The sequence below is a fragment of the Diuraphis noxia genome, unplaced genomic scaffold, assembly GCF_037042655.1.
Source record: "Diuraphis noxia isolate RWA-SAM2 unplaced genomic scaffold, SU_Dnox_SAM2 contig0004, whole genome shotgun sequence".
In the NCBI taxonomy this organism is placed as follows: Eukaryota; Metazoa; Arthropoda; class Insecta; order Hemiptera; family Aphididae; genus Diuraphis; species Diuraphis noxia.
The window spans coordinates 37,660,912-37,674,484 of NW_028301714.1; the positions used below are offsets into that span (position 1 = coordinate 37,660,912).

Genomic DNA, 13,573 nt, shown 5'->3' on the forward strand with positions numbered 1-13,573 from the left:
ATATTTGAAATTTATTAGTAGACACTAGACATATTAATGGAAATATTTTATTTCTCTAAATTATATAAAATTATATGTGTGGGTGCTCATTAATGAAATGAAACATATTCAAATAATATATATTCAAATGAACAATTTTTTTAACATTATAAAACTTACATGTTTAAATATTTCAATACAATTTTTCATAACTAAAAAATATTTTACCAAAAGTATTCAAATAATTATTGCAGGTCTTGCATTTCAAACTTAAATTTGGTCGGCAAACTTACACTGATTCTTTGAATATAAATATTAATTACAGTTCAATTGATTCATTTTGCGATTCCTGCTGAAATAAAAATATTATGATATTATTTACAAGATATATGTACTTTATTTTTTTCTACATGAAAGTAATATGTATAATATATCACATTTTAATATGATTTATTCTACACAGATTAAATCACATATTATATTATATTCAATAACGATATGATATTTAATGATTAACTTTTTATATGTATATTTTATTATTATTTTGTTATTTTTATAAATTTTGTTGTTACTTATCCAAAATTTATAGAAAAAGAAATCTGTCTACAAATTATTCGTAACTACTCGAGCAATACTTCATAATTTTCTTGACTGTCAAAAGTTTTGGATATTTTAAAATAGCCATGTTTAGAGCTCTGTCTTCTACGTACTCGAACTAAGTTTACTCCTCTAGTAGTGTTTGTATTATCATTAACATTTCTTGTATTTACCCCCTTTTGAAAAGCCTTAAGCCTTGAGCGATAGGAAACAACTAAACCAGAGAAACTGGAAGCTGAACATTGTATGTTCGAAGTTTAATACAATACATGTATAGGTACAGAAATACTTTAAATAATTTGAATGACGGTAGATGGGATCTTAACACATGTTTAAAGTGGATTTGAATTGTAAATAATGTTTATTATTTAAAAACGTTTGTATTTTTTTAAGTTTATTATACTGAACTAAATCTTTTGTAATAATTTCAAATTAACAAAACATAAAAATTTCAAATTAGATGAATGCATATTTTGAGCACCCATGTTTGAAATTATTGACAATCGAATATATTATGTTTATACTTATACATTATAATGTGTACCTACTATAATATATATACATATATGTATATATTATACATATATTTTTATATACCTACATATTATTTTTTTTTTTTTTTTATAGTAGATAATATTATACTTAAGAAATAATTATGCACTATGAAATTGGATGGAAAGTATACTACATTATGCATTGTTTAAAACAAAATATTGAAATCTTCTTCAAATTATTATTAATAATATTATGAAACAACGAAAAGTTAAAATTTTATGACATAATGGGAATCTGTGTTTGTACCTATTTCATTTTTATAACACAATTATTAGAAGGTGTTTATTTCGTTTTGAAATTTACTTTAGAACGTTATTTTTACATATTGTATAATAATAAATTGAAAATGTTATTTCAATCAAAATATTAAAGTTATAATTTATATACCTATATAATTTTAATAATAAAAAAAAAAAATTTTAATAACAACGATATGAAACTGGATTTTTTTTTAGATGATCGCTGAAATAATACTACTATTCTCAGCTAGTTCCACTGGTTGGTATTATAAGTTTATGACACACAAAGCCAACAGAATAATGTTTTCGGGAACTAGAACATGTATTGAATCCAGAATTAAGCTGGAGTGTGAAAAAGAACAGCAAGAACAACTACTGCTTAGCGTCATACCAGCGTACATTGCGGCTGAGGTATGTATTAAATATAGTGCTTTAAAATATTGTATGACAGTACCTATACAAGAAAATAAATACAATAAGACTAACTAAGATAATAATACCAACTGTCAAAGCATTAAAGAACTAATGATACAATTTATATAAATTGTATTTAAGTATTTAATTCATCTTGGACAACGCAGTTTAAAATCTGCTGACAGTATGAAACAATATCATTACTAATAGAAAAATAAATGCCATTATTGCAATATAAATATTTGATACAATATCTTGAGAAATAGAGACGTGACAAACCGTCTTCGCTTAGAATCTTTTTAGTATATTAATATACATTGATTTATTATTGAATTCAAATTTAAAACATCCATTACAGTGACATATTTAATGATAGTAGGTACACTTGACACCTATTGTAAATCAGAGAGATATTTACTTTGTTTCTTTTATGCACAAATGTAACAAAAAATAAATTCACAATATTTTATGTATGCGTGTATAATAAAAAGGTATGTACAAAAGGTTATACCAGTCATATAGCACATAGTTAAAAAAAATAAATTAAGATATAGAAAAATCTATTCTTTGTAAAGTCTATTACAATTTATGGTTATTACTATACATATAAAACTACAGTGTAAGGAAATCAAATAAGCTCATTATTTTTAATTCCAAAGAAGATAATATAATGTAATTTGAACTTCAAACTAATATTATAGAATTCATTTGAAAACTTTATAACAATTTGTTTGAACCATAAATACATCATTATTAGTCGAAACTTTAGACATTCTATTCCATTCCACGTTAGTTCCTACAGGTTATACCTTTATGGGCTTCATCTAAATAATTTAGTACTTTTTAAAATCTGATATAAAATTAATTAGTTTTAATTTTAAGAATTTTAAATATTTTTTGAAATCACAATCTAGTAATTTATCCAATAACGTTGTATTTTGATTTATAAAAAAAAGATTTAATAAGCTAATTTCAACAACTTAGTATTATTTATTGAATTTGAAATTCTTCTATATTTTAAACATTAAATAGAGTTTTTAGAAAGTCTATTACATAAATATTATTTATGTAAAGTGAATTTACAAAATATTTTTATAGGTACATAAAGCAATATTTTAACTTAAACATTAACAATATAAATTAAAAACAATATCTATGACTTATAAATTTAAATAAGATATTTTGTTTAGGTTGCTTAAAAAAAAAACCATTATTTTCATCATTTAATGATGTAATAAAAATTTAACATGATAAAAATGTATATCCTATATACGTCAAAGTAAAAATTATCTAGATAATCTAAGTCATGGGCCATGTTCTCGTATGTAACAGGTTTTTAGTATACCACTGTATCAATACATCAAAATCAACTTAACTTTTTGTTAAAAATATTGAGCGTTTTTCAATAGTTCGGGTTTAACCGCATTCTATTATATTTTGAGTTAACAATAGTGCTTGAGTATAATAACCGAGTCTAAAAATAGCTCCTTAACAAATAACAATACAATCCTCTCTATTAAATTGAGTAGGTGCTTATGTGTGGCTAGATATTTCAAAAACACTGATTGTTATTAAGAACGAAACTGTTTCTATTGACTGTTGTCATACGTTATGAAAAAACTATTTTCTTTTCTTGCCTTTTAATATATGTATTATACTTTTAATACCTATAATATATCGAGTAAACTAATTTGTTTATACTTAATTGGAATTTATAGTATTATAAATAGTATTATAGTATTATACTGCAATTATTTGAAAATATTAATAAAATATTACAATAGAATATTCTTTATAAAATAATGTTTTATAATAATTAAGTGAATGCATTATTGATTTATTGCTCGTTTATTTAGTTTACACGTAATTATTTTTTGTAACTACATATCTAAAATATTACATTAGTAGTATAAATACTACTTTATCATATTTATATGTCATAACATAATTTATAAATGTAAATGATCAAGTATAAAACAACTATCAAAATAAAACTCAGTTACATAAGTGTTACTCATATCCATAACTAATATATTAAATACGTTACTTAATAGTACTTAAATGTACTCCAAGTGAATTAATTATATTGTAGATTTCACAAAATCAGGTAGCTGTGTCCATAGTGTATTGAACTACTTTAGTGGTCTTATAATAATAATTAATGGTTGGGTGAGGCATGGCCACCCTGGAAAGAATGTGAAGAATAGTAAATAAAATAAAATAGTTATCAGACAAACGTAAAAATTTTTATATATATGTATATATATTTTTTTATAGCGGCTTAACAATTGCTAATACATACGTAAAGTTATTTACTAACGCATTTTTTTCCTTAATATAAAATAATTTTGCCCCTCCGATTTTTTAAAATCCCCTTCCCCTGCCTGGAGAAAATTTTCGGAAAGAAAATCTGATTACCGATAAGATAGATTACATGTGTATTTGGATTATAATACCTACTTAGAACAGGCACAAGTAATTTTTATGTGGAAATTGAAAATAATAAACAATATCCAACATCAAAAATCACATTAACCACTTTACCAAATAGTTGTAGTTTTAATACTTTTATATTACAATTATATTAAACAATTGTAATTTTTACATTTTATTATTCTAATGTTTTAAACAGTTATTTTTCTCATAATAAATAATGTGGAGTATACAGTTTTTATTTTTGTCTTACCCACCAACTTTTTTAAATTTTTGAATGTGGCCCGGGAGTTCAAAAAGGTTGATAAACACTGGTTCTATACCAATTTTTAATTTTTAAATATTTATATTAATTATATTAATATTCCTACTCATACTAATGTATAAGAACTATAAAACTTATAATTTTCAAATATTCTTAAATTTTATCTGTAGCTTATACTATGTTTATTAAATATTGAGTAACCCGTTAAAATTGAATGGGCCAATCATTACTTTGTATTCGAAGCAATGGTAAATAATTGAGGATTATCGACGTTAACTTTAAAGTCTAATATGTATGCAACATGTATAAACTCCACAGGTATTTAAGTGGGTACTTATTAGGAATATAGTTGTTACTTGATAGTAAAGAGACTTTAAGATTTTTAAAATTCTTGTGAAATTTGAAATGTAATATTGTTAAAGATTGGAAAGAAAAGCAATAAGGTCAAGATTTTGACACATTTTGTAAGTACTTCAAATGTTCAAAGAATACAAACTACAAAGAAGTTATACGACAAATTTTAAGTGGATTCTATTATCTGCAGATAGATATTTTCTAAAATATACTTTTATTGATGACACTAAGCTTTATAAACGTATTCACAGTTAATTAACTGTGGCACTGTGCCATCGATATTCAAATGAATCAAAAGAAAATCTTTCTACAAAAAACGTTATAACGCAATTACAATAACATTTGCTCAATAAACCCAAAACATCACGTGTACTTTAAAACTTTTAAAATGTGAACATTTTTCAACTTATTTTTTTTAAATAAAAATTTAATAACTAATATATCTATATCAGGTTTACATTTATATGTCATAAATATAGATATTATTTTTCACTATTCAACTAATGTTTATATTATGTTGTAATACCTCTTGCAAACGTCCCGTTTTTTCTCCACTGATTTATTTCAATTAAATTATCATATCATTACAATGTATACCACTTTCAATTCGAAAAATACTGTTATTGGTTCTGTTACAATTCCTGTTTCTTCCTTGAAGAGGCTGTGATGGTCTAGGACCTGTACAGCACCGAGTTGATGAAATTGATATGGCGTAATTAAAAATCACTAAGCCATATGCAGGGTGGGCTACGTGCAAGCTGTCATCGTCCACCTAATTATCCAGACTATGAAACACCTTGTAGAAGATTGCCCGACATATCATTTTCCTGGAGGTATGAAAAGTTTGCACGTATTGGAAGAGGACGCCGTCCGTTGGCTGTCCGAATTGGAAAAAGAAGTGTAAATTCGTTTTGATCACTATATTTATCTTTTTATTGTTACTGCTATCTATAATGATTGATATTTTATAATTGTTGTCACCTATATCTAAAAGTTTATATGCTTGTTAAATATTTTTGTTTCTACTTGTATTATACCATACGAATATATAATTCGAAAAATGAGATTGCACCTATAGTTATTTTATATTCATATCACAAACTGAAAATTCATCTTTAACATATTAACTGGCACGTATTGCTAAACATAAAATAAAAAAGTTATTTTAACAGATCTAGCAAGTATGCTAAAAATTTTTTTTTATTAAATAAAAAACACAAGGTATACAATATAATTAAATTTTGTATACATATAATAGTTGATATGTATAATATACATATGTATATATTTTATATATACATATAGAATATATACATTAATCTTGAAGATGGCATAAATTGTTTTGTGAATGAAAAAAAATATTGAGGTGTTAGGTCATATAATTCAAAATGTACTTCTTATAAATGCATATTCAAAACTACATATTATTATGGATCATATTATGCGTTGTGATTAATTTAATTGTACTTTTAGAACAATTAAGCGCATAATCCGTAGCAAAGTACAGCCAGTGCAAGTATGTACGGCTAATAAAATATTTTTAAATTTATCAATTTATATTAAATATATTATCAAAACTTTTATTTAATTTGTAGTTATCTATTATATTTATTTATATTATATTTTAAGTCGTCTATTTTAAACAAGTCAGGGATAATATTAATACATTTATATACAAATTAAAATGATTGATTGAGTGATGTTTATTAATCATGTAAATGATTTTATTTTGCAAAAGAATTAAATTATTAATTTATTAAGACTTCCAAAATATTTATCTGATATTCATGTATAACAATATAACTAAATCACACATAACTTTTTGAACTATTTATAATATTCCAGATATTTTTAAGAATGCAAGTGAAAAATAATTTAAAAAATATAGTTTTTAACAAACTTTGCTTAAAACTATTTTTTTTTTTTTAATGATTAATTTCCTTCAAAGATTTAAAAAGGCGGGTAAGTCGTGGATGTCGCTCTGCTGTATAGTAGGTTACAAGTGGGTTACTGTAATGGATGGAATTAAATTTGAATCCAATGATATTATATCATTGTATACGAAAAACGATTCTGATTGAAGACGGTTTATCTGTCTAGGATATATTATAGTTAATTAAAAATTTTCAAATCTTAGATTTAAAAAGAAAATTTTTAATGAATTTCTAGTTTGAAATAATTTGCGAATTTTTGTGATTTTCGTGATTTTTACGTATGTTGTCAAAATTCAAACTTTGAATCCTTGTGAAAAAAAATTGTGACCATGAATTTATTTTATTTTTCAACTGCTATTGTTAAAATGTGTTAGAAGCCTTGTACTAAATTTTCAAGCTTTTCTACCGAACAAATACATTTTTATCGATATTTATAGAAAAAAAAAACAAAAAAAAGTTGAAAAATTAAAATGTCAGTAAACAGCTCAAAACAAATCTAAATATTTTGAAAATTTTATCAAATATAGAAAATGTCTATATAAACATTCAGTGAAAATTTCAAGTATCTGCGGTCATTTGTTTTAGACATTTAGAGTTACACCAAAATAAGAAAATCACTAAATGTGAAATCCAGTAGAAATCCAATATTGTAACTATGTATTCCTTATATTTTGCAACTGCTATTGTAAAAATATGTTAGGAGCCTTGTATTAAATTTTCAAATATTAGAGTTAAAAAGAAAAACTTTTATGAATTTCTATCTAAGATAATTTGAACATTGCCGTAATTTTTACGTATTTAGTCAAAATTTGAACTTTAAATGCTTATAAAAAAAAATTGTCACTATGTATTTCTTTTATTTTTCAATCGCTATTGTAAATATATATTATGAGCCTTGTATTAAATTTTCAAATCTTAGATATAAAAGGAAAATTTTTTATCAATTTCTATCTTAAAATAATTTGTGAATTTTCGTGATTTTTACGTATTTTGTTAAAATTCAAAATTCTATAAATAGTTCAACTTAAGTCAGAAATTTTTTAAAATTACATGGTGGATAGAATATACTTATATAAAGATTCGGTGAAAATGTATCTATGGTGATTTGTTTTAAAATTACATCAAAAACCAAAATCGATTTTGTCGAAAAATGAGTGTGCGTAAAATTCCCGTTTTCCCCTTAATTTTTAGTTTGTTTTTCTCGATTATTTAGAAAAGTATTAAGAATACTTTTGACCACCAAAGTACCAACTAGATTCACTTTCTGATCAAACGAGGTACTGAAGTCAAAAATCGAAGCACTTTTACTGCCCCAAAACGTGATGACAGACACAAAAAAAAAACACACATCATGGTAAAATCAATACATTCATCGCTCCGCTCAGAATCTAAAATGTCATCTCAAAATAATAACTATTTTATTTGTCTTTTTCGATTGTTTATGTAACTCATTTAATTAGTTAAATATTTTTTTGTATTTATTAAAAATCACATATCATATATTAAATAAATGTCACTTGATTATGGTTAATACGTCTTACTTAGTACAATATTTATTAATTAGGTATGGAAACTGATAAATCACAAAAATTTGAAAGTATTCCATTAGAATTGTAATTAATCAATATGTTAAATTTTCGTGGTACTGAATGTAGATTAGTCCTTCAACTTTTAATATAAATTTCAATCGAAATATCATATATTATTCAAAATGTATAATGAATAAATATTACATAGAAATGTTTTAAAGATTAATATGCAACACTATTTTATACACATAGATTATTATATATGATGGAACAGAATACCCGAAAATAAAAAACAAATAAATTTATACGGTGTAAACATAAGACTGAAAAAAATTATCAAAATGTTATGGATAAAAAACAATTAAAGACAAATGCTTACTCGTAGGTCAGAAATTTCCAAAAATATTGATATTATTTAATACAATTTAAAAATAATAAACTTAACCTAAATTTTATCATCAACATTTGACTAAAGATAAGTTTTGCAAATTAACTATTTTGCATTTTTACAATAAAAATTAAAAACATTTTTAATTTTTGTTTTCAGTTTACTGTTATTGTATCGTAAAGAAGTGTCCATAAATAATGTATAAAAAAAAATTAATTAATTTAGTAGAACAAAATTTATTTAATTTATCCAGCCTTTAGTGCAACACTTTTTATATAAATATTAATACTTAAAATCAATAGGTATATTGTACATACATATATATTAAAGTAGTTGAAAACATCTTAGTTAGTTCATTATCATGAATAATATTGTATTTTAAATCAATAAAAATATAATATATATAATATTATATATTGAATAATATAGATCACTTAAGTCATAATTAACTTAAAACTGTCCACATAATCAAAATTTAAAACTGTTTTTGATGAAAAAGTCCATGAACTTTTACACAGTGTTTTATTTTGATTATTAAGTTATTATTTAATTATCTTGAAGAATTATTTTATATAGTAGTTGAGGAATCGTAGATTTTATAATATTTGATTTTATGAAAACCATTTAGTGAGTATTTTAAAACAACATAAAATTTATATTACAATGCCAACATTTAATTATATTATATTAATTTTAATTAGAAAATATAGAGAATCTTCATTTAACATTTTCAAAGACTTGAAGCTGATTTCATAAAAGAAATGCGATAGGTAAAATGTTATATAAAGTCCACATAAATATCATAATATTATTGTAAAACAATTAAATAAGTACTATTTTAATTAAAAGAACAATTTATAAATAAAACAAAACAGATTCTTTGTACAGAATTCATAAATACATAGACTTATAATTTATGAAAACATTCTTGTATTTTCATATCTATTTCAAACAGTTGGGGTACTAAGTGATCACTTTTGCAGAATTTTCGATCTTTTTGTTATATTGTATAGTAGTGATACTGCTAGTATTACAATTTTAAAACCATAATATTATAAAATAAATAATATGTCAATAATTGAATTATTATCACACGGCGTTTTGGATAGGCATTTTAGACGCACCACTGCCCGAAATCTTTTGTTCTGGTATCTTAATCGTATTATGTTCTTTTAATAATATTATGTATAATTATTATGCCCGGGTAATATAACTATTCATTACCAATACTATTTCAAATCTGATCGCAAGACGCATAATAGTCTCAGTATTATTGTTGGCCGTTAAATACTTATTTAATGGTTTTCATTTTCAATTATTTAGTTTATATTGCATTAGGATAATATAATAATTGTCTGTACAATTTATAAGTCGATTAAGAGTTACCTAATTTTTTCTGTTTAGGTCAGTGTATTTTGGCCAGAGTTCAACAGAGTACTAAATTTCTCTTAACTTATTTTCCGTGGTAGTGTGCCATTTTCTGTTCCACAAATCAATGCAATATTTTGTTAATATTTTTTTTTATATCAACAAGTGATGAAAAAGTAATTATTTCACAGGGGGACTATTTAATACATTTCTTTCTGCTTTATCTGCCTCCACATTTCTTATATTGGTATATTATACTACACTATACAATACCTATACATAGTATTCAGATATTATTGTCTGATTACTGGAAATATGCATAATATATGATATTTAAGTAGTATAAGAAACACATCATTGTCATATTTTTATGATGAGCTGTGTGCTATTATACTTTTTTTTAAATTATAGGTACATGTTAGATGATAAGAAAATTTGATTATAGTATAACACGGTACTTAGACACTCCCTATAATAGCGTTCTGATTAGTTATCGTCAAATACATATTTAATAGATTTTTGATAATACACGTAAACATATGGCAATATGAGTACAATTCAAAAACATTTTGAAAATTATATTATTTATTTAATAATTAAAATTCCATCCACTTGAATTGATTTTGAAAAATATATTAATTTTTTCAGTATATACTTTTTTAAATGTTTTAAATTTTAAAATTCAGATATTTAGATAAATTCAAAAACACAAGAAATACTTTACAACTTTGTTTTTATATGGCTATCAAATTTAAGCTCTATCTATCACTTTGTAGATGTTACGTTTTATCTAATTCAACTTTTAATGAAAATAAACAGATAGACACAACTAAAATTTTAAAATTGAAATATATTATAACTACAAATTTTAATCCATATGTTATGTCTCTGAAGTTTTAGTGACTGTTTGTGATTGGCAGTAAAAATTATAACTAGGTGAAGTGTTTTTTTTTTTTTTATCACAATATGCAGAGCTTTTATTTATGACAAAAAAGTTTCCTTTTTTTCTAATTAAAAAAAATGTATTATTATATTGATATAACGTCATATTATATTTGGTATTTTGTTTCTGTACATTTTCTATTGAATTGATTCATTTTTATAATTTTAAAATTCAATTGTAATCAGTTTTTAATCATTTGAGCAATTTTTTTTTACTTCATATCATCTATTAATTCACGTACAGTAAATTTCGTATCGAATAATATTATTAAAAAATTTAAAATATGATAGCAAACCACAAAAAATATGTTTATGTAAGTTTTTTTTTTGTTATTACTAACCTACCTACCTATTTTCATTAAATGCGAACTAAAATAATGTAACAAATTTAATTACATTATTATATTTTGTAAAAGAACATTTTGAGTATTTTAATTTTACACAATTTCAAATTTTTATTTAATAAAATTACTTCGTCGTTTCATTTAGGCACTGCAACAAAGTTTCAGATATTTTTTTGATATCTTAAGAGTATGAAATTTAAAACTTTTTAAATGGTATACTAATTTATTGTTTCTTGTTTCTATAAAAATACACATTTTCATTTCTTTTCATTTAATTCAATAAAACAAAAAAAAATTTAAAAATGTCTTTCAAATTATTATTTTGAGTGTAAAAACCATTTCTGTTATTATTATTAAAATTGATAATCAAATTAGTAACAATAAATAAAAATACATCAACATTGTATTATATTATCGGGGTGAAACGGAAATTAATTACATTCGAAAATATTCTTATGTAAATTAAAATTATGTTTATCATTTATTAATGAAGATATCTCTCTTGTTTAGTTATATAAAATATATCGATTTGTAAGTAATTAATATAATAACTTTTAGTTTACATTTTGATTTTTGATTTTAGGTAAAGAGAAGTATAATGCTTAAAATGGCTGATGCATGTCAAGACGACGTAGCAAATAAACAAACAAGATTTCACGAGATGTATGTGCAACGCCATAATAATGTTAGGTAAGATCCACTTCTGAAGTATAATATTTTTGTGTATAGACAACTTAAAAAATTTAAAATAAAAGAGTTTTCTTTAATTACGTATAATATTATTTCACAATTTATAGCAAAAATTGACCAATATGATACTCAAATACTCAACTTAAAAACTATAATTCAAAAGTATCTTTAGTGAAAAAAATTCAACCTATGAAAAAATAAATTATTAATATCAATATTCATTTATTCATTTTAAACAAATATAGATATACTCTATAAATTATAATATTATAAAGGTATACATAAAAATATACGCTTCGAGTGATTAGTGATGTGTATTATGTCAGGTAAATAGGTCTAAACTCGTTGAAAAAAATTAAGTTATTTTTCCATTCTAAAATCCAATTACTAAAATTATAAAATAGCATTTTATTATGATCAATAATTGCTCGCATATCTACAACAAATAATTTATTATAAACTATAATTAATAATTATAAAGTATTGTTAACTAAAGATTATTGAGCATATAAAATATAAGTATAAATGTAACTTTATTGAATTTGTGCATATTAAATAATTTTATACCTCAGTATAATTATAATTATAAACTCTACTTACTAATTTAATTAGAAGCTCACACAATTTTTAACATTTTTATGATAATTAAATTGAATATTATCACCGATTTTTTTTTTTTTTTTTTAATCACAAAGATGGTTTTTAGATTTGTGTAATTAAATATTTTATAATTAATCTATTTTAGTTTTTAAGATATTAAGTTAACCATGTGTTGATAAAATAATACATTAATTTAAAATAATTAGGGGTTTTAGGATTTCATGATAAAAAAAAATAAAACTATATATTTCAAATTACCACACAATACATTACATATTACATTGTATCAGTTAAATGCATTTTATGTGATTGGGAATTTTTAATTTTTAGCTATCCCATTTGTTATCTTATTTTAAAATATTGGTATATATGTATATCTACCTGTATGTTATTACCAAAAGCATGTAATTTGATTTTTAACGTGTTTTTTACTAGCTTTAATGAATATTTGTCTAGTAAAATATAAATACTGAAGTAATGACATTGAATTTTGTTGTAGTATTACTTAGTTATTGATTTTTTTAAATCATTAGAAAGAAAAAAAATGTTTCATAAAACACTTACATCACCAATCACTTAAATATTTTTAAATTACATTTATATTGTCTGTAATAATGTCTATGTAATATATAACATAACACATTTTAACCTATTTTAACTTCTTTATTATTTTATTTATTTAAATTAATTTAATTATTTTTATGTTTAAAGCATTTTGTATGCTGATATAGTAAATTTCACTCCATTATCTGAACAACTATCAGCGTCTGATCTTGTGAAAACTTTAAATGAACTATTTGGACGCTTTGATCAAATAGCTCAAGTAAGTAAAATTTTCTGAAAACTTTTCTTGCATAATTAATATTATTTTTTCTGTTTGCTGTTGAAATTATAGACTAAAAATGAAAAAGTGAATGATTTACTTTTTATTTCTTATTGTTT

General features: G+C 22.8%; 1 protein-coding gene across 2 annotated transcripts in view; it reads left to right on the top strand.

Annotated features, from left to right (window-relative positions):
- The window catches only part of Ac76E (adenylate cyclase type 2 Ac76E), a 67,724-nt gene that overhangs the window by 37,170 nt on the left and 16,981 nt on the right, over positions 1 to 13,573 (top strand). For both annotated transcript variants that reach the window (XM_089226707.1, XM_089226708.1), the window contains exons 4-6: positions 1,587 to 1,781; positions 11,925 to 12,031; positions 13,343 to 13,454. In XM_089226707.1, coding sequence (XP_089082833.1) covers positions 1,587 to 1,781; positions 11,925 to 12,031; positions 13,343 to 13,454 — 414 coding nt within the window. The remainder of the gene's footprint in view (positions 1 to 1,586; positions 1,782 to 11,924; positions 12,032 to 13,342; positions 13,455 to 13,573) is intronic.